Source organism: Chiroxiphia lanceolata, chromosome 2 (genome assembly GCF_009829145.1).
Source record: "Chiroxiphia lanceolata isolate bChiLan1 chromosome 2, bChiLan1.pri, whole genome shotgun sequence".
Classification (NCBI taxonomy): domain Eukaryota; kingdom Metazoa; phylum Chordata; class Aves; order Passeriformes; family Pipridae; genus Chiroxiphia; species Chiroxiphia lanceolata.
This window is the reverse complement of record NC_045638.1, coordinates 81,497,391-81,524,649: the sequence shown is the minus strand read 5'-3', so window position 1 is coordinate 81,524,649 and position 27,259 is coordinate 81,497,391. Positions and strand designations below refer to the sequence as shown.

General features: G+C 41.4%; 1 protein-coding gene across 3 annotated transcripts in view; it reads right to left on the bottom strand.

Annotated features, from left to right (window-relative positions):
• The window catches only part of SESN3 (sestrin 3), a 45,435-nt gene extending 18,523 nt beyond the window's left edge, over window positions 1-26,912 (bottom strand). The window contains exons 1-3 of one of the 3 annotated variants that reach the window (XM_032677991.1): window positions 26,775-26,912; window positions 3,607-3,672; window positions 425-622 (exon numbers count right to left, since the gene is read on the bottom strand). In XM_032677991.1, coding sequence (XP_032533882.1) covers window positions 425-622; window positions 3,607-3,672; window positions 26,775-26,870 — 360 coding nt within the window. In that variant the 5' untranslated portion in view covers window positions 26,871-26,912. Of the gene's footprint in view, window positions 1-424; window positions 623-3,606; window positions 3,673-5,598; window positions 5,618-26,774 lie in introns of those variants that run through there. The other 2 variants (XM_032677992.1, XM_032677994.1) reach the window with 2 other exon arrangements.
• Window positions 26,913-27,259: the final 347 nt, after the last annotated feature.

Here is a 27,259-nt window from a genome sequence, read left to right as displayed (position 1 = left end):
TTAGAAGAGGTTGCTCAGAGCCTTGTCCAGACAAGATCTCCAGCTCTGGAGATCACAGAACCTGTCGTGGTCCCCACTGCAATGTCTCAACATCCTTACAGTAAAAACTGCTCTCCTAGTGTCTACCTGCAATTTGTCGTGAGTCAAGTCCACTGTATCTCATCTTACTGCTGCACAGTGATGTTGGCATGTGAGAAGTGTATCGCTGCGGGAAACAGGGAATGAGGTACCTTGCCTATCTTCCTTTCTCACTGAAAACCTTCTGGCTAGGCATGCTTTATTCTGATAAAAATCTGCTACAAAAATTCACCCACTGTCAAAGTATCACACTAATCTCTCCTTTCTAAAGTCTTCCTTTTTTCTTCCTTTCCTAAATACAAAAGTGAAGGTTGCAGGAGAAGATACACAGGCTGTTGGTACATACCATTATAGCAATGTAGTGCCTATAGGGCAAAGGAAGGGGCCCATCCATGCGCAGCATATAGAACTGGCTGCGGAGGAAAGACTCCAGGTACTGAGTATGGATACTCATGACCTGTGTGATGTTGTCCAGGCGACCAGACGTAGAATATTCTTCCACAAGAAGATTAGTACGTTCATCCAAACCATTTGCTTGCATAACCTAAAAATAAGATGGACACGTTCTAGCAGAGAGAGAGATTTTCTTTAGCTTTAGCCCCAGGGAGAAACATACTGTGGTATGAAAGGTTTCCTTGTGTACAGATTTAAAGGCAATGATGGAGATCTGGATGTATATTTATAAACATACATGCTTGCATGCATGCAAATACACACATACAGATCCTACTTGTATACTGAGAACTGAAGAGCACTTTATACAGAACCTCTGTTATTTTAATGTTTCTACAAAAAAACAAAAACATTTTTCTGTAGAACTTTCCAAAACAGCTAAAATCACAGATGCTTAAAGTCAAACCTGTATAGAGAGCTGGAAGTAAGTAAGAACTAAGTGGAAAGTAAATTATTTGTGGAAGACAGCCTGTATAGACACATACTACCCGAGCATTCAGCTCTAAAACCAATTTCAAAATTAATGGAGAGGAACTAGGTTATGTAACTAAATTATAGAAACAGCCTGGCAATCTACCCCTTCTGTGCTTGTATAATTGAAGAGGAGATCAAATGCTAATTTGTCCATAACATTGAAGTATTATTTAGAATAGGAATTTAATGCTTTCTTTAAACAAAAGCTGTTCTTTAATTATTCCAACCAATCCAAACCTTGGGCACAAGACGAAATGAAACAGTAGAAGAATAAGTAGCTCTTGCATTGCAAGCCCTGACACAGTATTACTGCTATTACTCAGTGTTTATCACTAAGAACAGCCACTCTCAACATGTTCACCACTGAAGTTACAAGCACAAGACTAGAGTATCCAGTATTTATTCTGACACTGCATAGTAATAAACCAGCCAGTTTACTATTGCAAACACCATGACATGAGAACACATTTTAGATAGCTTACTGCACATGAAGCTAGAAAGTGCCCAAAACCAAGAAGACACAATATTCTATTTCAAATACATTTTCTTTCTTTGTGATGGGATGATAAGTGGACCGTGTCTCAAACATTTTTCTATCAGATCTCATATAGAAGTTACATATAAAGAAACACCAACAACATACTACATTTTCACTTCTCACCAGTGTACTTTCCTATTTTAATTCATGAGCCCAGAAAGAAAGGGAGAAACAGCTATACAGTTAGGCAGCTCCATCATTTTTACACGTGCATCTTCATTATGACAACTTTTCTGTGTTTTGTACTCAAAATGACGCCTTCTCAGTTTTCCTTAATAATGTTTTTACTGTCAAAAGTTTATTCACACATTAGAGATCACTTTATCTCACTTACTACTGTACATCCCTTGCTCTACTGCAAGGAGTCCCCCTTATTCTTCAGCAAGTATATTTAAGAGATCTTTGTCTCATTTAGTGCTTTCTTGGGGAAATCATACTTTTCAAACATAGGTTTCTAATCTTCTTCAGCTTGCCAGGGGATTTTTCTTGTAACAGTATAAATTATGGATAGAAATTCTGCTGACAGCATCAAAATACAGTCAGATAGGACTGCACTGTTGCTATATTAGGCATAGCAATATGCCACATTATTATTTCTAAGATTTATCTTTACCTCTATTACTATCTTCATACTGTGCATGTATTTCCTCCTGACTTATTACCATCCATAAACATATTTTTTTGCTCTGCTTTTAAAGCCTTATGGTACTTTAACAGCTTTAAAGGAACCTTTACAATTAAGTTGTTATTGCTCTGCCCATATTCCTTCCATTACAACAGTAAATCAGGCTTTAACACCAGCAGTGTTATTATCAAGATTTGTGAGACATTCAGCGTGTTACTAGTCTCTAACTAAATCCTTCCTATTTGCTCCATTATTTCATGACAAGGAGTGAGAGAAAACGGTAGTAATTTGCTTAACAAACCACAGTTAGCATTTTTTTGTGATGCTGAATAGCTGTTTTATCCATACAGCTGGAGGGTCCCTGCTTGTACTGGGCAAGTGCTTGGGTTACTCCTTTCCGAGATTTCTCCTGCACCCTTGGCTAGTGCCTGTACCAAGTGTCTCAGCTTCTCAGCTTTGAAATAAATTCATTAACAATTCTCTCAAAATATGTTACAATTTTAACTACATTTATTTTTCTACTTTTAATATAATTATTGACTTTATGAGACAAACTAGGTCATTACAAAATTTGGCATCTCAATTTCACCTTGTATTTCATGCGAAAGGGTGGTGTTCTCTCCACAAGTTTGACTGGCTGGAACTCATTCTAATCCTCTCTTCCCAAGTTTAAAAGACTCTTTGACCTCTCCTCCTTTTTGCTTAATTATGTTTTCTTGTTGGCATCCTTTACACCCTCTCCATTTGGTTTTAAATTCAAACCTTGCTGGTGTATACATGGAGAGAGACTCAGAGAACAGCAGCTATCTTATCTTTCACAATGTCTTTTTGGCCCTTCTGGCATGTGAATTATCTGTCTTTAGCAACTATAAGACTCTGTGAAGATTGAGACCACGGGAGAACACCACCATAGCAAACTTTCTACCTACTGCAGCAAGCTGCAAATCAGGGCTTACCTCGAACATTCAGTCATTGGCAGAAATCTTGAGTCTGAAATCCAACCATACCTTTCAACCATAAATTCTCTCAAGAGCCATAGCTACAGTCTGAGGAGTGAAGTCATACTTGCAAACTCTCTCAAACTGAAGGTCAGACACTGCTCTGAGAGCTGTATAATTATACTGCTGTAATACTGGACAGGCCTCCCCTCAGGTCTGGCATTATGAGTAATGTGTTCAACCGCTGCCTGAGAAGAGCAGAGCTGCCACTCATGGCTGTCTCCAGAAGTGCCGGTGACTGAAAAGATGTCAAACAGCACCACTTGTGTGCAAGGACAGGGTGGTTCTTACCCACTGGAACCTGCTCAAGAGAAACCATCACTTTTGCTTTCAAGGGAGCTCATCTGGGTACCATGGAACAAGCAGGGTCATAGAACTGTCTTTCAGTATTGCTATTTTAAAAGCTACCACCCGCCTGGCCCAGCTAACTGCAAACTTACTTCATTCTCTGGTATAAAGGCACTTGGTCCTCTTGTCAATGGTGGGGAGACTTGTACTCTCTTTTCCTGTAAAACAGTCACATAATTCAGTCAGCATCAGGAATAACATACTAACTCGCTTTATCTCACAAGGTCTGGATTCAGTTCTCTTTCCAAAGCCACCTGGATGTTTTACAGCCCACTGAGGAGGTGATGCCACCACACTACATTTAAATCAGCTTTGCATCCCCTGTACTTTGCCTGAAGGAACGACACCAATTTTGGCAAGGGATAAGGCAGAAGAAAACTCAAAAAATCTAATCCCGGTTGGTTTACAGACCAGCTTGAAGATACATAGACAATAGCAACAGAAAATCTGGCACAATGCTAAAATTAGCCATTTACTGGACTGAATGGAAGTTTGAAAACTGAGGGGAAAAAAAGCCACACTCAGGAAATTATAAGTAAGATGCTGTTTTTTTTCAATATCAGCATCTGATGAGATCTTTAGTGTTGTGAAGAGCATAAGCACTTTGTGTGCCAAATATTGGCAAGAAAAGCACAGTCCAAGCAAACTAGCAAGACCCAATTACAGGTTTGTTCTAGAAACCTGATGAAATGGCCACCTTGCTCACTGCCGAGCCTGGAGAAAAATGCATGTAGCACAAGCCTCGGTGTGCAAACCCCAGATACAAGGCATGAGGATATATTTAGTACAGAACAAGCTGATAATGTAACAAGAGCCAGAGGACTTTTTAGATTTATTAGGGATAAGAAACTGAACTAAGATAAACTCTGGAGTCTTTTACAGCATGGCTGCTGTCAGCCAGAGGAGTGAAGGGGACCTGGGGAGGCTGCCTGCTCCCCTGGATCATCAGAGGCAGGACCAGCACTGTCCACGTCATTCCTGACCAGTGTTGATGTAATCCTTCTGGAGGTTCCTCTGTCTCCATGGGTCATTTATTTCAGTGACTAACCCCTCAGATTGTTAAAACGTTTTCCTAACGTCTAATCTGAATTTCCCTTGCAGTAATTTAAAGCAGTTGTTTGTTGTCTTTTCTTCTTTTCCTCTTTATGGTTATTTTCCACCTATCTGGGTGACCGCACACTTGTCTCAAGTCCCTAATTGCACTACAGCATTGGTGACTCTTAATATGTTATCCATAAACAGCAGTATTGGATTTGCATACTAAATATTTCATGCCCCTAACATAAAGTCTGAGGTTTTCCATAGCAAATGAGCTTAAATACCTCTACCGGGCAGGCTTAAGCTTAACCACCATGTGCACAAACAGCAGTGCCAGTCCCAGAATGAATGTGCCACTGATTTCCACAAAGGAAAATCAAGCCACTGGAGCTGCGTAACCACTGTCCTGATCCTTAAAAACATTCTGTCCTTTCTAAATTAGATTAAAAAATAACATGCAAAAATCAACAGTGATTATTCAGGAAAGATGTTCCAAAGCAAATTCTCGCAGGACAATTGAGTTTGTGACTTTGGAACAATTAGCTTCTAAAAGATGCAGAAACAAGATGGATCAATTGAATGAAACCTAGCAGCCAGGAGACAACTTACTGGATCTGCTGCCTGCTTTCACATCCACAAAAATCCTGTAAAATACTTGTTACGTATAAAATGTACTCAATCTAAAGTAGGATGTAGAGATACCGGGTATCTGCACATGCAACCCCTTCTTCACACAGTTACACAAGGCAAAGGAAGACATCTTCTCACTTCAAATACACAATCTTGCCAGCAGCCAGTCATTTCTGCCAACACTGAAAAAAAAGAAATGCTTTCCAAGGTTGCTAGTAAGGTTGCATTTTGCTTGGTTTGTAAAGGTTATCTGAAAATTAAAGTTTAAAACCTCTATTTCATATTGAATAATTTGGAGGAAGCAGCTTGCATGACTGACACAACTTGGACATCTGCGCACTGTCAGCTCTCACTGGAGTACAGGTCTAAACCAGAGCTGAACCACTGAATTCTCCATCTTGCTCTCTGATCTGTACCTTCTTCAGGCTCTGCAAAAGCTAGTACTCGAGGCAGACCAAGGCAAAAAAATCCATGTGTTGCTTCTAGCAGGATCTGGGCTCCATTCCCTTGTTTTCCCATTCAATATGACTGGTATTACTCCTTTGACCCTGCAGATAAGCTATTGCTGAGAAGGAAAGGAGGAAATGGTACTTGGGTGGATGAATACAGGCAAGTATCAACAATTAATTCCTGTGAACGATGACAGAAAGCCAAGAAGATAGTCAGACATGAAAAATGTGTGTTAAATCTTTTACAAAAAGAACAAACCCAGCGCCTTTTGGGTGGTGGCAATTCTAACAAACACAAGCCTGGAAAAGAAAAAAAAAAGACAACCAAAACAAGAACAAAAAACCAAAAGCCCAAACACGATTATTCAAGTTGGTGAGTCTTATCACTGCACATTTCCAGGGACCTTGGTTTTTTCAATATTAGAAGTGTATACTCTTCCCCCTTCCATCAACACGAAAGATTATTTTGCCTTCATGCCAAAGCTTTTATTTTATTAAAACTGGTTAAAACAAGCTTGTCAGGAGAAAAGGAGCAAACATCATCTGGTTGCACAAGTTCTCAGGATGCTATTAGTAAAAACATGGTAAGCTTATAAGCACTAAGAAAGATAACTTTGTTGAGCTGTAGATAAGAACCACTGCTTCTGGGCATGCTTTATCTAGAACAGTGACTTAAGGTCTACTCAAGAACCCAAATATAAAAAACTGTGTATGGGAATTAGAAAGCAACACTGCAGATATATGGTCCTTTACAGCGGAAGTTCTTGCAAAGCTTCTTGTTTTTCAAGAAAGTGGGTTTGTTTTCCTGTCCAAGTAGTCTTTGCACGTTACACCAGCTATCACTAAGTCAGCCAGGGTCCCAAGTATCTTGTTTGAAATGGTATTCTTATGCTAAGTGGCTGAAGCAAGAAAGAGGTTGCTCAGCAACTAAAATGCTGTGTGCACATATACCAGCCATTTTCTGCGTCATGTTCCTCCAGAAACGCATTGCCAGAGTAGGAATAAGTATCTTAAAAGGTTTGCAACCAATTCCATTTACATTAAGACTAGTGCCTTTCTGGGGGCTGTTTCTTCAGAGGAGAAGATGAAGAGCTTCAAAGCAGAAAAAACTGCACCTGAGCAGGTTATTGAGAGAGGGGCCGCTGCAAGCCAGAGCCTAGAAGCAGGTTTAGCAGTTGTACACTGTGGCATCAGACAGCAGAATGAGGCCTCTGCAGTGACAAAGTGGAAGCATTTCCCCTTTCCCTGTCTATAAATTGCAAGAAATATCTTCATCCTTGGGTGAGCTCTGCACAAATGCCACAGAGACAAAAGTTGCAACTTGCCATCTCAAGGGTTTATTTTCAATTACAGCAGTGACTGTGCACCCTCTCTCCAGAGCCAAGATGGGCACTGGGACATGGCACCTGCATCTCAAATAGCTGCTGGGCTGCCATGGCAGATCAAGGGATGCCAGAGCCACTTGGTTGGCGATGCGGCCATAAAGTCCAAGTGGGAGCAAGCAAAAGCCCAGTTGGCACTGGAACAAGCACAACAGCTTTCCTTCCAAAGCCTAAAGCAAAAGAAATAACTCTTCTTCCTCTTCGCTATCACATGAATCACTGTGTCCTCAGGCTTTAAAAAAATGGCTGTTTTTAGCAAGCTGTAAAAGGAAGCTGTTTTATTTGAGAATAGAGGTGCTAGGTGGCAGGGCTGGTTTAGGAAGTACTTCTGAATGCCTATGAATGCAGAAAACATAGGCAAGAAGCAAGTGGTCACACTGCTGCAGGTGCACAGGCACTTCTCACACATGTGGCACATAAAAACTGATTCATTCTGAACTTGACATCAAGGTGGTCATGTTTCTAGGGAAAAAAAAAATCATTTTGCACATCAAGATAGAATTTTGTAAGCTGTGGCAATGCTGCCACTTGTGTACCTGAACTCCCAGGGCAGTTCCAAGAAACCCTCATGAATGGGCTCAGAGCCTCCCCTCTGACAAAATCTGCCACCGCTACAAAGACATCAGGATAATAAACAGCACCAGATCAAATATAAATCCTAAAGGCAACACAAAATTAGCTTTTCCTGAGGAAAAAACTCTTTCTTAAACAAGAAGGAATGTTTTTTGTGGGTAAGGTAGTAAGTACAAATTATTTATTACATCTTTTCTTTTATTATAATCTACAAGCAACTTTGCTACCATCCAGCATTTATAAGGATCTTTATTATTTAAATTCAGTGTTCTATCTCTTTTTAATACACACGATCATCTGCAGCAATAATCTGAGTCAAGTCTGTCACTGAGACACCTGGATGGGAGTGGAGAACTAGGTATAGGACTCCCTGTCTGGGGCTGAATCTCCCCAAAGGCATCCGGTTTTTCCACTTTCCCATCTTTATATTATAAATCTTCAAACTCAGAATACACCAGTTCAATCTCACAGATTTAATGCTGCAGAGCCCACTTTTGGTTTTCAGTGTGACAGACACAAATGCCTCGTGTTTTGGTTCACACAGTACAGGCAGCGTTATTTGCTACTGATGCTGGTTAAAACCCTACCTACAAACTGGTTTCTCCTACTCCCACTGTTGCTCACTGAATACATTTTCACTTTCAGTTCTCAGATCCTGGAGCAGGGTCTACCTTCACTGGCTCTGATCACAGTGAAATGCTCCAGGTTTCAGTAAATTATAACACAATTTTACGGTCTGGACCATCTGTTCATTCCATCCTCACTGAAGACAGAAGAAAGTATGAAAAAAAATAAAGTTGTCTGAACGCTGATTTTGTCTTAGCTTCCACTTTTATTCAAATCCTTCCTTAGGATGCAGGAGGGATTTTGTTTATGCATCCAAGTTGCATTTTGGCAGAGGAAGAAGAGTTTAGAAATGTTTAGGCAGAAGAAACGCTTTGCAAGAAGCTTAGGATGCACCCAATTCATTTTAGATGGAAACTTTAATACTTTTCATAAATTTACAGAGGATTAGTATAAAAGGTAAAGATACACATAATCCTGCTGACTAAAAAGAAACCTAAATAGTCAAAATTTACCTGTCTTCACATGTCAGTACTCCTGTGAGGCTCCGATTGACAAGAACAAAAAATTGTATTCATCAAAGCTGTGAAATTTCGACATTTATTGACAAACATTTATTGATGCATCATTTTTTTAAAGAAAAAAATCTGTTTATGGCAGATAATGTAGTAAAACTGGGAGCTTTATAGCTTCAGAATATATCTACAATTCATTTCAAATGAAGTTTGCATTGTAACCTCAAAAATTTGGATACAGAGTTGAAGTTTAAACTTCAATGTGCTGTTACTCAAAACCATTTCTGTTGAGAAAGAAAAGCCAAACCCCAAAAATTTGAAGAGAAATAATCTGAATGATACACAACACTTAATAGATGACAATCCAGAGCTCATCTTTATGACTGATACGCTTCTATAATTAAACCCTGGACATACCTCCAGAAACAATAAGAGAGATGTTCAGAACAAACAATGTCAAAATATTAAGAGTACACAAAGTAAAAGTCCTAGCCTACAGTCATTTGTTAGGGGTATTTCAAGTGATTTTGCAACAGTTTCTTCCTCTTAACAGCCTGTACAACTCCAAAAATGCAAACTAAGCCATAAAGATGAAAAAAAGCAGAGGAAGTCAAACAGCAGGAAATCTTTTTTATGGAACAGCATTTCAAAATACTTAAACAGTCACTTTTAACATTAAGAATTTGGCATTTCTGTGCCTCACAGCTGATGAAGTGGTGCAAAGAGCCGGGAAGAGAGCCAGTGTAGTACAATTGATGGGGAGCTTTTGCTTTGGTAACAGGTTACAGACCTTTTGGATTTCACACAATGAAAGGAAGCCTATCCCAAGTTCCCATCCCTCCACCAGCTATTAAGAACACAATTCACACTAATTAGAAATCAAAGGGCAGCAATTTCTACCCAAGCCAAGATGGATGGCCAGGCAGCCTAAGTCCCACAGCAGTTCCTTGTTCTTTGAAAGATATCTGGTACACTTGGACCTACAGAAGAAAAACTCAGAACTGAACACGAAGTTACTGGCAGAAAAGCCTATCACCTTTTTCATAAAGAAAGTCTACATCTGCATCCTTATTATTCCCACTGTTGTATTGCTCTCTTTGTCTTGGAGATAATTTCTGTGGGCCAAAACCAACCTTCAGCTGGGAGCAGACAGATAAGGACTGCAAGTCAAATGTCAGAGTAACAAATGATCTGAAAAACACTTCTTTATTTAAGAAACCCGAACTGCATTTTGCATTTTTGTCAGAATAGACCTAAATATACCAAGTAAAAGACACACATCTCAGTATTGACTGAAGTAACTGAAGTACAGAGTACATATAACTGGGAAAGTAAGGCTGAGGCTCCTGACTGGAAAAATAAAAAGACCTCAAGGAAATTTGCTCAATTAATGGTGCCAAGTCAAACCTGAATATTGATTCTTAACATATAAAAAGGACGAGAGACAAATAGCTACTTCTTCTGTTTTCTTGTTGTTCAAGAATCACTTCCATTGAATTTAAGCCAAACCTCAAAATCTGAGTTCGTATTTATGCCCCAATCCTTATCAGATACTGAGGCTGAAACTCAACTGACCTAAATCAGACACCCAAATCAGAGTTAGCCAGCTGGATTCTGGTTACAACTAAAAAAGAAACGCGATGTCTAGCTCAGAATGAGATCAACTGTGCTACGAAAAGGCCTGAATTTCCTCCATAGACTAACAGGAATCTATGGCTAAGCAGGTAGTGATCTAAAGCTAGGCAAGGCATGTACCACCAGCAGACAACAAATGGTCTTCTGGTCTACTTCAGCATTCAAAAACCAAAAATTAAAAAAACCCCACCAAACCCAACCAACCAACCAAAAAAAAACCCAACAGGGAAAAAGTAATTAAAAAGTGAGAAACAATCCTTCTGTCATCTGTCCCTGGAGAACTTCACCTCCTTCCCTCCCCACACACCCAACAGTAACACTGGAGCTTGTGTGCTCCCCAACAAATGCCCTCAGGACAGAAGATCTTGTGAGTGAGTATCTAGATGACTCAATATACTACAAGCACAGCAGAAGAGCATTTTCTATTTTTCAACAGCATCAGATATTAAGAGCAAAAGTTACAATGGAAAACTTCAGTGGTTTTAGCTGGGACTTGTTTTACCTACCTTGGCTCCCTTCCACCTTCACGTTTAATCCAAATCTGACAATACACTAGACTGATCAATATCACCTAGTTTGGAGAACACAGCCTTTAGCCATTAACTTGGTAAAACTGCACTGAGTTAATCTGCCTCCTCATCAGCCAGGACAATAGTGCTGTGTGTTAATGAAGAGTCTCGGGAGCAGCACGGCGTATCCTTTAATCCACTGCCTCCCATGCAGAGGGCTGCCTTGTCCTGACTGAGCACAGCCCATCTAACCAAGCCTGGTTTCGCTCTGCCAGTGGGGTCCCATGTGCACAGGAGGCTGCAGGCTCAGTGTGGGTAAGGGCAGCAACTGTGTCATCGAGCGTGTGGTCTCCATCCTCTCCTATGGAGAGACCGTATTGACTTCCCCATTTGATCCACGCAGCAAACCAACAGGTACAACAAACGTTTGCTAAAAAGTGCAGATAGAGCAGCAGCTGCTTTGACAGGCCTGAATTAGTACCTAAATTAACTACTGAGAGCACAGCCTCTTTACAATACAGTAATCGAATGGTTAAATACTTCAATTTATCAAACACACATTTGATTTATTGGGCATACTGCCAATTGGAGAGGCCTAACTGGTGGAGATTAAAAAACAAAAAGAGAGAAAGACCCCTAGGGTTATGCAAATCCATCATGTATCCCTGGCAAAACTGTCTCCCAAGAATGCTCTACCGAACTTTTAATAGAAATATTGTCTGAAAATACATGCCTTGTAAGCAAGCAAAATAGAATGGTATTCATCCATACTGTAAATGTCTAACGGCATTCTCCTACAGTTAAGAAAGTGGTCTAGGGTATGGAGGTTTTGTTTCTTTTTTTTTAATGTATTTTGAAGATGCTAAATGTTTGAAATACTAGATTAATGTAAAAGCAGTACACAGCAAAATACTCCAACAATTTTTTATAGAAAGACTTAAATGGACTCCATTGCAATTCATTCTAGAAAAACCTCCAGTACTACAGCATTTCAGCAGAGATCATCATCACCAAGGGTTTATAGGAAAGAAGATGCATTTTACTGCAGGTTACCATAAAAGCAGACTGGGAGAATTTTTAACCAGGGACTGGCATCAAGGCTGCATTCTCTCACCTTTCCTCTTTGGTACTTCCATTGCATTCATTATGACAAAGAGCACAGAGAGAGACTTTTCACGTGCAGTGTGACTTAAAACATCAAAATTTGGATTTTTACTAAGGTAAGACTCTTACAGTTATGCCTCCACTGCAGTCACTAGTACAACTGCTGCTCTTCTATAAATATTTAAAGCTATCTTTAAAAAAATCCTTGGCTTCAGTGGTTTTGAAGAAGTCCTTGCTTAACAGTTCTTAAGTCAGGTGAGCACATGAAACTCAGCTGCACAACCAGCTTGAGAAACCATACAAATGTTAAGTCAGCCACTACCGAGTTTTCAGTTGAAATGGTGAAGCTTGGCAGTCTGGAGTGAACAGTACCATAAAGAGAGCTGCTCATGAGTATGGAGTCTTACCTTTGCACTTTAATGCAAAAAATAATAACAATATCCTCCTCTGATTAGCATATCAGTCCCACCACAGCTGCAAGGGAGGAAGCTGGGCTCTGACCCCTGCACCAGCTCTCTAAAATAGTTTCTTTCCCAGCTTCAACTACCTGCATGATAGGCTGGCAGAAGCAACAAGGCTGCACTGGTGTCCTGGCCACACAAGCTATTTTGCGGGCTGATGTGTTAGTCAAGCAATGTTTGTGACTAATGTCAAACACTACATAGAGTCACAGAGTATTCAGAGTTGGAAGGGTCCCACAAGGATCATTAAGCCCAACTCCTGAGTGAATGGCCTCTACTTGTTTATTAACTACCAAACACTGAAAAATATTCATTAGTAAAGTGTGGAAATCTATCAAGAAGGCAAAGTTTGAGTTTTCCAATGTGAAAAGCTGTTTGATCTGTAGCTATGAGATCTCAGATCATACAGCCCCGTTTCCCAGGCACTTCCACTACTTTTCACCAAGCAGTGTCACTATACGGTTACAGCTCTTTCCTCTTGCAGCTGTTCTCCTAACATTCTGGACGAGACACCCTCTGCCTGCTTCCCAGATCAGCCATTGAACCAGGACATTTAGGTGGAAAGTTTGAATTTAATCAAGAGCAGCAAACCTGCTGCAGAGGCACATTTCATTATCTGGAGCACATCACAGGTGCTTCTTCATTGCATCTCAAGGAATAGGGACAGAAGGGACAGAATAGGGACAGAAGCCCCACACTCCAGAAATAAACTTAGCAGGTGTCCCAGCCAACACTCCCTTTTGATAAGTCTGTATCCTTGTAATGTTTTCAGCTCGATAAAAACTTTTAGGACACTATCTATTTGCTGGTACAGCCGGTACAAGAAACATCCTCTCATCCTTTTACTTACCAACTACTATATTCAACCAAATTCTATTCTGAGACATAAGAAAGTCAAGCAAATGGCACAAGCATGGGTTTTCAAACTGTTTTTCCCACATATTTTATGTACAAAATGATCATAGCAGTTATTTTAAATCTGTGTGCAGGAACTATCTTAAGTGTCATGGAAGTAACTTGCCAAAATTCAGAAAATCAAATCCTGTCACACAGATTTAGGAGGGAAATGTGCTCCCCTCAGTACTAAAGCTCCCCCAGCTAGTTTTGTGCCATCTTTTTCACACAGGATTGTGAAACACAGTCGCTTGAGTCTTGGAAAGCAACTCTGAACTGCTGAGCTTGCTGTCATAAGCATGTCAAGAAATTTTAATTGATTGCCTCCTGGCTGTCACAGTCCATGCATAGTGTGCTTTTACCACCTCCAATAAAAGGATTAGGAACCAACCAGCAGGTGACAAGCTCAAGTAGAGGTACTTAACCTTTTCCACAATGTGCAACTAAGCTGTGAAAATCCTTGCTGTAGGATGCTGTAGACACCTGAAGTCAGCGTGTTTAAAAGTGTTCAAGTTCATGGAAGAGAATTACAAGAATGTTTATTAAATATGGTGAAATCACCTCCAGCTCAGGAAGTTTACAAGTTGCAAATACTTGGGAGACTGGGAGACAGAGCTGTGGAAGCGTCATGACAAACCACTCCATTTCGCGTCCTCTTCCTTCAATATTTTCCCTTGGGCACTGTCAGAGACAGAACACTGAGTTTCAACCTGACCCACTATATCTGCCCTAATGCTGTCATATATCTGCAGCAGATTGGTTTAAGAATACTACTTATTCTATAAATCCTATTTTAAAGTGGAACCTATTTTCTAATAAAGATAAGAAATTGGCATTCCCCAAACAAGGATATATTTTAGCTAAACTGGACCATTGTAGAAATAAGCATTGTGCTAATCCAGTCTAGAAGATGCAGCACGTGTTATGGAGCTCCTTTGTGCCTGGGTGAGCCCATTTGTACACTGCCTGTTCAACATAGCTAGTATCCTAACATTTACTTCATAATCTTTACTACATTACACTTCAATTCTTTACTAGCACTGGTTTTAGGAAGCAAGTGTTATTCTTCCCCTTTTCTGAATGCACCTCACCAGAAGTTCCATCAAATTATATCTGAAAAAGGTGAAGGAAAAAAAACCCCAAAGCATTAAAACATGAAGACAATATACTTACAAACCATCCCTACTCACCTGATGGGCAGGTGATGTTTGTTTAGATGGATACTATCTAACTGGAAGAAAATAAGCACATATTGGCTATGCTACCCTACCATGAAGAACTTTAGCTAAGCTGTTCTTGTTAACATTCAAGACAACATCAAAATATTAAAACACGAGGCTGATATAAGGTTTCTAATTTATAGCAAACAAAATTTGTGGTCAATGTTCCTTAAATTTTAAGTTAATCCATTGAAAAACTTTTAAAAGAAAATGAGAAGCACCCTTGGCACAAGTTTCTTGGACAAAGGCTTGTATACAACTGATGACCACTGACCATCTTTGCTACAGTTCAAATAATGTAAGGAATGCTAATGCTGTTCTCCTAGCTCTGCCCGGAAAGGGATAGTCCTCCTGGACATCCAAAAGGACCAATGTCCTCCTGCTTTAAGAGAAGTACCTTTTTTTGCCATCTTTCCTTGGTCGATGACTCAAACAGAAAGAATGTGTCAGACGAAAAATAAAATCTCCCTGACTAACACGCTTTACCTCTAGCCTAAAGGTACAATTTCCAAGAGCTAGTGCCTTGCTGTCTAAGCCAGGAGTTTAAGCCTCTTTTGATTAGTTGACTCGTAAGTATTTTTCAGAAGGAGGTGGCATCCACACGATTGAGTTTACTGAAGTAAATCTTCTTAAACACTCTCCTTGAAAGAAGTCCATAAAAATCGTATAGGTGCTAGGGCAACAGATGGAAAACCACAGGTGAGCCATTTTGCTTCTTTACCTGATGGGAAATCCTAAAACGGTCACCAATTAGAGAAAATTATTTCTCCAAGGAGTCTTGTTTGCAAAGGCTGGAGACTGTTGTACAATGAGCAGGGAGCTAACACACTAACTGGTTTATATTTGATTAGTCTGGGAGAGGTCTGGGCAAGAGACAGACAGAGGAACAGCTTCATCTCAGTAGCACATTCACAAGCCACCAACTTGCGGGAGTGACCATAAGAATACTTGCAGTCTGGTAGTTTCTTCCTCTTTCTTCTTCTTCTTTTTTTTTTTTTTTAAAGAACATTTTGCATCTTAAGTGACATCTTACCAAAGTGAGTCACTAGTAAGATACAATCTCCAAAACATGCTGACTTAATGTAGCTGAGCTGGTGGCAGTGAAGACCTAAGGTACAAATGCGTTTTCCTCATAGAGCTTAAAAGACACACTGATTTTCAAAAATAAAGACTCATAACTGTTAGAGAAGACTTATTGTACGTAAATAAAAAACTTGTCCAGAGATAGATCAGCTATTCCTGCTTTCTCCAGCCACCCAGGCCAGCAGATTGACAGAATTTCAGATTTACCTCCAACCTCAGAGCTGATGGTGCTACCACCCCCTCAGATCATTGTCTACACTTCTACTAAGAGGGCTTTTGCTACATTTGGTTGAATTAACAACTCTACAAGAAAAGCACCAGCAAGTACTACAGAAATAATAAACCCACTTATTTTATACCCTGCCTGAATAAAGACTTCTGGAAGAGTGAATAACCTGCACTGCCTAATGAGGTTCTCCACTGCACTCTAGTTTACTTGCCCTTCCTTCTCATGAAGTCGCCAAAACCAAACTGAGACCTTTTCATCAGAGTAAGTTCACAACCTATACTTGCAACCAGCTTAGCTCTGTACAGACAAAGGTTAATCCATGCAATGATTATTCCAACTTTTCTGAAGAAAAGTTCTGAAGAACCAACACCATAGACCTACCTTCTCAAACAAGACAAATTAATCATGTTGGAGGGCTGAATGCTGCCTCTATGTATTCATGAGGCACAACTTAACCCAAAGGAGTCTCCCATACAAAACAGCAACAGCACTGGATAGTCAAACTGCTTTTGCTTGTACGACGAGTTTCTGTTGGATAAATAGGTCAAGTAACTACACCTTTATCTAATACCTTTTGCAGAAGTGGCCTAAAGAGCAGAGGCATGGAGGGAGACCTTCCTTCCACCTCCATTCCCCTTTTGCTTTATTAAGCCATGTATGAAAGACCATTCCACCATACCCTCTGTGGGTGCAGCCTGCTCTCTTTACACTTATCCTTTGCTCGGCTGGCACCAAGCACCAAGCTCCGTCTCCCCTGAAGAACTACAATGCTGGCTGCAGGCTCCTTCAACCTTTAATTACGTTAAGTTGACCTTTTCGACCAACACGCCTTTCCTCCTAACTACCTGTGAAGCGCCAGCACAGAAGCGAGACAAGTTTTAAATTGCTCGAATAAAAGTCATTTATTTCAAAGCAGATTCTACCCGAATGACCCCTGATGTTACTGCCTCATCCAGTAACGCAAAACTTGAAGTATTAATGTAATTGAACATTTTGTTTGGGTTTTCTGGAGGGAACAGAAGATGAAAATACTTTCTGAAGCATTAATGTGGCATAAAGTAGTTGGGAGTTTTTCTGGTTCAACCCTACTACTGCATTTGCTTAAATGTGGAGACTGCAAAATGTAAAAAGATTAAATATGGTGGAGAAACAGAACAAAACCAAACCAAAACAAAACCACAAGGAAGAACACAAAAGGCCATGTCTGATTCTAGTGCAGATGCATTAGAGCCTGTCTTCTGAATTTCAGAGGGAAAATCTAACCAGTCAAAATGAACTTTTGATTAATGACCATCATGCACCTCTAGTGTCCCTCAAGTGTTTTAATATGTCTCCTACTACTAGGGACTGGAAATTTCCACCACAGGATACTAACGGAGTCCTGCTTCAGAGTTTTCTAGCAGTACTGATCTGGAGTGAAAACAGCTGCAAACAAATGAAAGAGGACTTAAAAACATGGATGCTCAAACAGCTGCCACTGCACCCAGTGGGTGTTTCAGTTAGTTTTTGGAGGGAAAAGAACCAGCTCATAACAGGGAGAGATGTGGTACTTTAAGTTTTTATTTATAGTGTGTTGTTGTCACCTTATTACTAGACAACAACAGTGACAAATTGTGAGCTTCAGCATGTTCCTACCTCACATACACGTGCTGTGTGTAACGCATGTGCACAGCCACTCTGACGTCCAGCTGACTGAGTTAGAAGCCTAGGTGCTTCCCCATAAACAGTTGCCTTAATTTTCTAACTCTAAGCCAGTTATCACAGTAAGTGCTCACTGGAATAATCAAATCCTGATGCCGATTTCCAGGAAGGGTCAAGGTTTGCTCTGCCTGCTGAACAGCCAGTGAGTATTCACATGCAGGTAGTACGGTTGACTTCAAGACACAAACTGTAGTAAAGCAACATTTCAGGTGTTCTTCCATGCTGGATGAGATCCAACTGGTGTCAGGCAGAATATTTAGACAGCGTGTAGGTGCTCCATTTCATTAGAGGTCTAATGAAATTTCTAAATGCTAGAACAAATTACTATTTCCACACCTCTAATCAGCAATGAGAGTGCTTTAGAAAGAGGAATGTCAATCAACTCAGAGGGAATATTTTTTTAGTTAATAGGCATAATTACTTTAAAACAGATTTAGAACCATATGGCCAAAACCCCTCCAGATACATTTAGACAATAATGTAACTATATTCCCTTCACCACATACTAAAGCAGGAGACATTCAACATATTTACAAGCAAGTGCTATTAAGTTAGGTTCAACACTGTTAAGATACTGTTTTATTAAATAATTTTTAACTGCGCAATTCATACAGAGGAGAGAACATATGCTGGCTTTCAATTGTTTGGTTAGTATCAGCTAGAGCAAATCCAATGCAATAATAAACTGCCCAGAGACAGATAAAAGATGAATTTGAGTAACCAGCTCTGTACTGCTCTAAGAATAGGTTACACCGAGACAGCTAGTACTTCTTCACTGTCATCAACATATCTCTGTTTTACTGAGGTTATGTTATGTTATGTTTTACTGAGGTTATGAGGATTTGCTCAGAAGCATGAATTCTTATTTTGAAAATGTTAAGTGAGGAGTCATTCTTGCAACCATGCCTCCCTTCTAAGGAACAATTTAATTGATCCTTTATAGTGTCAAATGACTCTAAAAGCATTTACAATTCTCTCTAGCTTCATGTCAAAACTAAGTTTGAATTTCATATGCTTTAAAACAGATACACAATTACACATTTTGATTCCAAAGTGCAGCAATTGAGACATATTGACTGTATTTATGATTTTATTGCTCATTCTGAATAGATGAAAACGTGATTTTCAAGTCACCTTTTACTTTTCTTCCAAATGCATTTTGCACTTGAAGAGACAACAGAGGCCTATGGCTCCAAAGAATTCTCAAGAATGTGATTTCCCTTGGCTTCCATATATGTTAACCTAGCATTTGTACATGTTGAAAGACTTAAACCAGAACCCACAGGGTGATCCACACACTGACCACACAATATTCTTGTGTGATGCAGACATTATTTCTGTTCCAGTCTACTCACAACATATGAAGTTAGGAATACTTCATAGTCCACTCCATTATTATTTTTTCCCACCTGATCCCCTGAGGAAAGGGACTGCTCATAGCCTCACACTATTACCAAGTTCACTAGCTAGGAATCCATTAGAAATCCATTGTTGGTCTAACAAAACAAGATGCTTACCTTGAGAGAAATATGAGCGTCATTAACAACAACAACAAAAAAAGGTGTTTAATCGAGAGGCTGTATCTGCTTATTTATCTTACCCTAATTCGGGTAAGCAGGGACATTCAGGAAAGATTCATGATATCTTGCTAGATTAAGAGCACTGACTTCTGTCTCTTACACTGAGCACCATCACTTACACCCTGATCAGCCCTAACTTAAGACCCTGAATGTCACATGGATTATGCCCTAGAAGAAAAAAGCCCATGATTCAAAACACTTTACTTTCAATTTAAATAAGATGCGAGAATGAAGATATTTCAATAAATCACTGGTTGATACGGTCTGTAAAAAGAACAAAATAGTTTCTCAGCTTCATAAACATGCAATAGTAATTAATTTAATTAATTAAATACCATCTACACCAGTATTTTGCCCCAATTGATAGTTATCTAATGTCTGATATGTAAGAAGCATCCTGTAATAAAAATCTGCAACTAGTGGTTAAGAGAGACATTTAAAATTAATGCACTTTGATCATGGCCTCCCCTATTATCACTAACACTAGTTTGCCCAGGGTGGCATACCAAGAACCCCATAAAACGTCTTGAACTATTGTGAATGCATTTCACAGACTGACTGATAGGCAAAGAGTCAGAAAAAAAATTGTTTGTGAAGAGTATCCCTACCTCCCTGTAATGGCATTTCATAAGATATTTGACTCGTCTGCATGATGTTCCCTATAGCTTCTACTTAAAGCACAAAGACTATCAGGCTGGGCTGCAGAGACAACAATGGGAAGGACCTCTGCATACAAACAGGAACACCTGCAAAGAACAGAGAAATTAAACAGCATAAATTATTTCCATGCAGGTTTTTCCAAAGCCGATGAGGTGCAATTTCTCATTAACTGAGGTCTCCCTCCTGACAGTACAAATTTCTTTTCTGCTAAAAATGCCCCATTTCCCCCCAGTGTATCCTGACCCACTTAGACAAAAGCCAGTATTCAGCCTGGCCATGCAAACTATGCTTGAGATCCCACCTTATTCTCCAGCCCTGCAAATGGAAATCTGATAATAAAATCTCCAGACCAACTCCCCTAGCTACGCACAGCCGGGGGAGAATTATACCACTATCTTCTCTCACTCAAATCTCCCTAGCCAGGAAAAAAAGGTTCAAATAAAGAACTAAACGAGTATTAGAGAACTAAATGAGTATTAGCAGCTCCCTTGTCAATGTGGGAAAGAGAAAAAACCAAGGATGCCTAACGAACCATATTATGTTCTTCAGATTTCAAAACACTGCCATTTAAAGAGATGTGAGATTTGAAGCCCTAATTAAGTAATATGCATAAATTTAAAGCAAATGTTCACAGAGTCCACATCTCCAAACCACAGCCGATTTGGCTAATGTAACACTCCACTCCTACAGCAGAAGTAAATTTCAGCAGAGGACAACCTCCACTCTTGGCTAACCCACTCCCCAACGCTAAACCCCAGAGTTTCTTCTGAAGAAAATCCTCCCCCCCACTTTCTTTCCTTTCTCACCTCTATTCCCTCCCTGTAATTCAGAGAAGACTGTGTTTGTGCTTCCATTTGGGTTTTTTTTTTAAATAAAAGTGACTATTCTAAATGAGTGTGGTTCCTACAAGGCCACCTCTTACAGCTTTTCATTGCAAAACAGCGTCCTTCACCAGAGGTTCATTTCACTCATGACACTCTCATTACAGGTCTAATGAAAATTTAATAGTTTTGCCATCTCATTTTCAGCCTGTAAGTCTAGGAAGACACAAGGAAATTTCTTTACACTAGTTTTTAAGGCAAAAATCAAAGAATCCAGGAACCCTCACGACCATATAGATTCCACGACACAAAGACAATAATTACACAGGAGGTAGGAGAACAATTATTTAAACAGGTCAGATTTTGAAAAGACACAAATTAGTGAAACACTTGTGAGGATGAAGAAAGAGATAAACAGGTCAACTCTGGATTTTCACTGCATTTATTTCACAGGAAATAGTCCTGTTCTTAGTTGTTTGGTTTTTTCAACCAAATCTTTCAAGAAAAAGTAAGAATGCATTATGAGTGAGGGGCCTGTTGCTGCCAATTTTAACTGCCCTAAACAGTTGGATTTGTTGCTCTTGGTTTATATTTTCACATTTTTGGATCCTAAAAGACCCATCTTCTCCCCCCAGCCGTGCAGGCAAGAGGAGTTGAAGGAGTGACCCGAGTTGGTTTCACTATGTTTCACCAGTGCTCCAGGGGACTGGAAGACACAAACAATGAAGGCAGACATGATGTTTTACACAAGCGAATGTTGCTAAAATTAGAACCAATGCAAACAGAGTTGGGTTTTCATGAAAGACTTTCATGACTATTTTGAGAACTCCTTTAGGAAAAGGCACATTTGGAGATTCAAAGCCATCTAGGCAACCCCTCACAACTGTACTGTGAGAAAACTATTATTAAGATGCATCAAACTACAGAAGACATCATTTGATTCTATAAATTAAGATTTTCTGTGACAGCCAAGGCTTGTTGGTCTGATTTCCAAAGCCAACTAGACTATGCAACTCAACAAAAAAAAATAGATGCTGCATTGTAGAAAACCCAGGGTGTTTTCCAAGCAACTTTGATTTGCCTATGCTCAGAATAGATCGAACCAGACTGACTTCCCTCAAAATAGTTTCAAGGAAAGTCCTTGAAAGGCCTCTTGACTTCTACAGCGCAGGTAACAGCATCTCCATACACTTTCATGACTCATGGTGACACATATATATTAGCTTACACGGGCTTATGAGACCTGACATTAAACTATTTTTGGTTCACTTTTGGGCTACTTTTTTACTCACCCACACAGAACAATAAAGTGTGTCTTTTTTTTTTTTTTTTGATATGACCTCAACTCCCTGAGCCTAGGCTAGTGCTATTGTAAGCGCTGCATCATTTAATGATGTTCACACATTTTTCTATCTTAAAAGTAGGTGCTTTTTTTGGCTGCAACAGACCCAGAACAAATTCTTCCAGAACCTCACCTCTGGACACTTCAATTTTCCTGCCTAAATGTATTAATGACCATTTTACTTCTATCTACCCCTGAGCTAATTTCTTCTCACTGGCTCTCACCATCAGATGTATTTATTGACATGGACCATATCCCCTCTCAGCTTTTGGTTTTTTTGGATTAAAAAAGCAAACTTTCAGTCTCCTTCTGCAAAATCAGTACTCTGGTTCTCCCAGCACTCAGACAGCTGACCTATGTGTCTGTTTAATTAGGGTCCATCCTTCCCAGCTTCCCTGTTCCCCAACACCACAGCCCTGCAGGGTGACAGTAAGCTGCTGGTCCTCCTGCACCAACATCCTTCTCCCTGCTCCTTTCAAGGAGCTGCTCTTATTAAAAGTTATGGATATTGAACAGCTAAATCTGTAACTCTCGCATTTCACACCTCTGGATTTCACACCACTTTAACTATGCCAGTGCTCAAGGTACCCCAGCTTTCCATGAAATGTCCCTCTCTCCCTGGACCAACAACATTTACCACTTCTGCTGTGTCTTTCAGGAATAGTCACACTCTCGTTGTGATTCTAAACAGGGTTAAACCAGATTAGTTTCAAGCAATCCTTTGAAAACCCACTGGTATTCTCCTCTCAGCATAGTGACTTCTCCTTTCAGCACAGCCCATCATCATTCCCATTCCCATCAGTTCCCAATCACTGTAATTAACAGGAACAGAAAAACACACAAAATGTGTCAGATCAAGTAGGCCAGTAGCCTCTCCCTACCAGGGGGCAGTAGCAGACATATAACAGCCAGGAAAGCATACAGAAACTATACTGAAGGGTGTTGCTATTTCATATTACAGGTCTTGTTTAATTTTTCTGTTATGAATTTGCCCAAATATTTTTCAAATCCACTTAAACCTTTTGGTATATAGAACATTTGATGTTAGTAAATCCCAGAGTTTAATTTGAGCTGACTTGCAGTGACGAGTTCAATCTTTGATGTTACTTCAGACATTTAATGAAAGAAGTCTAGTTTTAGCCCATCCAAAGCTTTCAGAAGAGGACACTCATGCATCTGTCTTATTAACAGAAGACCACCACATTAGTCTAGTGTAACCTACTTTTGGTGCTATCACGTCATACATATTTTTCATATTTGCTTTAGTAGCTTTGTACAGTATTGAGACTTGTACTAAAGAAGGAGACTGGCATGGAAGGATGAGAAGTACTGAAAATTTTGTCCATCATATTGATAGGTATTCCCCCTCTCACAGGATCACCCTGACTGGGTAGGAACAGATCCTAGATTTCTTATATCTTTATGAGGACTCCAGCACAGAGACTGGCTGAAGCCAGGAAGGTCAGCTAAACCAGGTTCATTTCTGCCTTGCCAACAATGCAGCTTGGCTTTTTTAAACTGCATGCCCCCATCACCCATTTTGCCATTGCCCTTCTACCTCCTTCACTGAAATCTAACACAAACCAAATATTTAATCCTGGAACCATGTTTATACTTATTTTCTTTTCTATCCTACCGACCTGTATGTACATGTAAAAGAACCTTTTACTTCACATGCTTTGGAGTTTGCAACTAAGCTTGAACAGTTGGCAAACCCTCCCTGTTCCTACACTTCCTGACATATCAGATTTTTTCCATCCCCAAAGACTTTTTGCTTGTTCCTAAAAGCCTTTCTGAAGCAGTTATTTGTCCAAAGAAATACTGAGACCTTCCTACATGTTTTCTTCTCACTTGCTGGGACTATTGACTTTGTTTAGGCAGGAGAACCTTGGGTTTCCATAAGGCTCCGGATCCCCTCCAGGGTTACTTCCAGGAGCTTTCCCCTGCCCAGGGACTCCCTTACCTACCACATTTTCAAATGGAAGAGTTGGAGCTGTCCTGGTTACTGCAATGGCAGCAACTCACAGCCACCTCTAGGAAATTCTTGGGGACAGAACTCACGTGTCATTTTAAGCACTTTTTTTCCCCCCTAAATCAAATAATTATGTAGCTGTTGTATCTATGACTCCCTAAGCCCTTCTGATTAGCAGCAATTGTTCTGCAAGTAGATCTGGTTATCTAAAGTGTCCGGTAACAACAAACCCAACCGGAAATGGTATCTTTTTAATATGAAAAACCTTCTTCATAGGCAAATTTAACCCTTGAATCCTCAGCATACTCTTAGTGCTACCCTGATAGAACTTTCCAGAATAAAATGTAACTTCGATTAGTTTGCAACTGGCAGAAACCTAAAGTGCTGAATTTAGCTTTTCCTGTTTCCCTGATGAAAGGGAAACTTACCTTCACCCATGAGAATCCAAAAACTTATGGATTATTTCAAATTTCATTACATGCCACTGAGTAGAAAGCTTACTTTGCTCCTTATAATTTTGACAACAGCACTACCTAAACTGTGAGTGTTCAAGTGGCTTCAAAAAAAGACTTAAGACTGAGGAGGGCAGAAGAGATTCAACACATTTCAAGGCCAATCATTTTTTTCCAGTATGCTATCACATGAGCATAAAAAAAACCCCCAACACCATGAAAAGAACAGATGAGGCAGCACTCATCTGAAGATTATTACTCTGAGACTCAGGTCAAATTTGCACCTCGCTTCCATCAAGCCTTTTCTTTTTTTCCCCTCATGTTTCCTACTTGCGTGCTTGCCAATGAAGTGCAAAAGGTTAACATTTACAGTGATTTTTATTGTACCAACTTTTAAATAATTACAGATGTAGTCAGAAGCTTTGTACTTCTATGTTTATTGTTCAGCCTACAACACAGATGCAACAATGTCCCAATACAACCACTGAAAGCACAGAACAACTATGTTTCAGGAGGTTTTTACAGGCTGTCACTCAGTTTCTTTATTCTTTCCTCAGTTTTGCAATGAGAGTGGTTGAAATGACCACAAAGCAGGACAGCGCTAAGCTGCCTTCCTCAACAGACCCAGCTGGGTACCTATGTTTCACCATCATCCCTAAATTACTTTAAAATAAAATAAAATTAAAAAAAAAAATTCAAATCCAGCAAGTGTCCTGTTACCAGAAAAATGCCATCTAGCCCTGTCCCCCCCTCCCACTGGTATTAAAGAGGTATACAAAAAAAGTCCTACCCAACAGGATGGGACTACAGCTTCAAAAAAAACTCAATAATTTAAATTTAATTTTAGATCTACAAGTGCTGCCAAGCACCACTTTATTTGTCAACAAAATATTTTGATTATTTGGCAGAACAAAGCAAGCTCCCTCCCTGCTTTCTCCACAGACATATTTGGCACCGGTTAATTTGTATGTCTTTAGACATATGTCAAGTCTGAAGCTGTTTCAGGCTTTAACCCTGCAGAACTTCTCTCTTTTAAGTACTTGTTTTTCTTAAAGCAGTAACAGCAGCAAGCTAAAGCCAAGAAGGGACTCGATCCTGCAACGAAATGGTTAAAAATCAGACTCTGCTGATGTGTGCTTCTCTGATCCATTACATTTCTCGCAAGCTGAGCTAAGAGCTGAGCACCAAGTATCAACTGTAATATGATCCAAGAGTTTATGGAAAAAATAACTGCACATACCAAGCGTGCACATTTAATAAGATTTTGTTTCCATTAAAATATTCAAGAAACATGATTTTTAAGATCTGCTTCTCTCTTCCACCGATTTTTAACGTTTCTCCTCCCCCTCCCCTAAATACACACCTCCTTTCCAAAAACCAAACCCTTAAAGAAAAAAAAAAAAGGAAGAAAGAAAAAAAGCAGTCCTACTGCAGGGAAGAGAGGCTTGAAAAACAACTTTGATTGGCACTTGGCCTGACCCACAGAGGAAGAAAAACTGTTTTTGGACAAAGAGCGCAAATATTTGAGCTCATTGACTTACAGGCTTTCTTAGCAATTGCAAGAACCAACCTGGAGCAAAATGTGTTGGGAGAGATTGAATTAAAATAAAACCAAAACCGGCATCGCGTTCATCTTGGGCGCTCGGGGACTCGGCGCGTTTGAACAGCTCAGCAATTTTAATTCATTTGCACTGGACAAACAAAAAGCACCTCCACTAATGCTCCCCGTGAGGCAGATGTCGGGAGCAGGAGGTGCAGCCATCCTACCCCACCGGGGGCACGGGGGGTCCGCAGGGAAGCGGCTGGGCACTGCAGGGATGGGGGCTTAGCGGACTGGGGGGCGGGGGGTTCTTCGGCGCTTTTATATTTTTTGCGGCTCTAAGCTCGGAGCCTCCCCCACTTGACGGAGATCGTGGTGGTGAATTCCACCGTTGAAATACGTGGATAATAAACTTTCCAAGCGCGGCTGGGCTCCATGACCCCCCCCCCACCTCCAGCCTTCGGGGAGGCTGGGCGCCCTCCAACCCCTCGGGATGGGGGGGCAGCCCGGGGCGGGGGCCGGTGACAGCCGACCCGAGGGGGACGGGGGCGATGGGGGCCCGGACCTGGCACCCCTGGGCACCCCCTGGGGCTACATCCCCCTCGCCCCTCCGCTGCCCCCCACCCCACGCTCCCCGGGCGCTCACCTCCCGGCAGAGCTCCCAGCCCACTGGGGAGCTGCCCCCCAGCTCTCCCACTGCCCTCCTCCATCCCCCCGCCGCAACGCTGCCCTACGGCCCATTTCTCTTCACGCCACTGTCGCTGTCCGTGTTCCCCCTCTCCCCCCTCCCCCCTCCCCCCCAGTCAAGTCTCTGTCCCACCGCCGCCCGCTCCACCGATCCCTCCTGGAAGCCTCTCCCGCAGTCCTCGCAGCTCCCGCCGCCTCTCAGCGGGCGCCCTCCGGTACCTGTCTCGGCACCTTCCGGCAATTGCCGCACACCCGGTACTGCCCGGCGGCGGCGGCGGCGGCGCTGCCCACGGGCCCGGAGCCGAGGCGGTTCATGGTGGCGGCGAGGGCCGGGCGGGACGGGAGGCGCAGGACGGCTCCGGCTCCGCGGCGCTCAGCTGCCCGCGCCGCCGGCCGCCCCCATCCCCGGCCGCGGCCCCAGCGCCCGCTCCGCGCCACCGCCCCCTGCGCACACCCCCGCGGGCCCCACCAATCCGCAACGCCCGCCCCGCCCAGCGCCAACGCCGCCGGCCAATCACGGCGGATCGCCCGTCACTGACCAATGGGCAGCGCCCTGCCCGGCTCCCATCTCCGGGCAGCCTGCGAGAGGGGGCGGGGTCAAGGGCGGGGCCTCAGCTGCCGAGGGGCGGGGCCGGTCTCGTCTCTGGGCAGCCTTGGGGAGAGCGGGGCGGGGCCGGCGCCTCGGCGCGTGTCTTCCCCTGGCC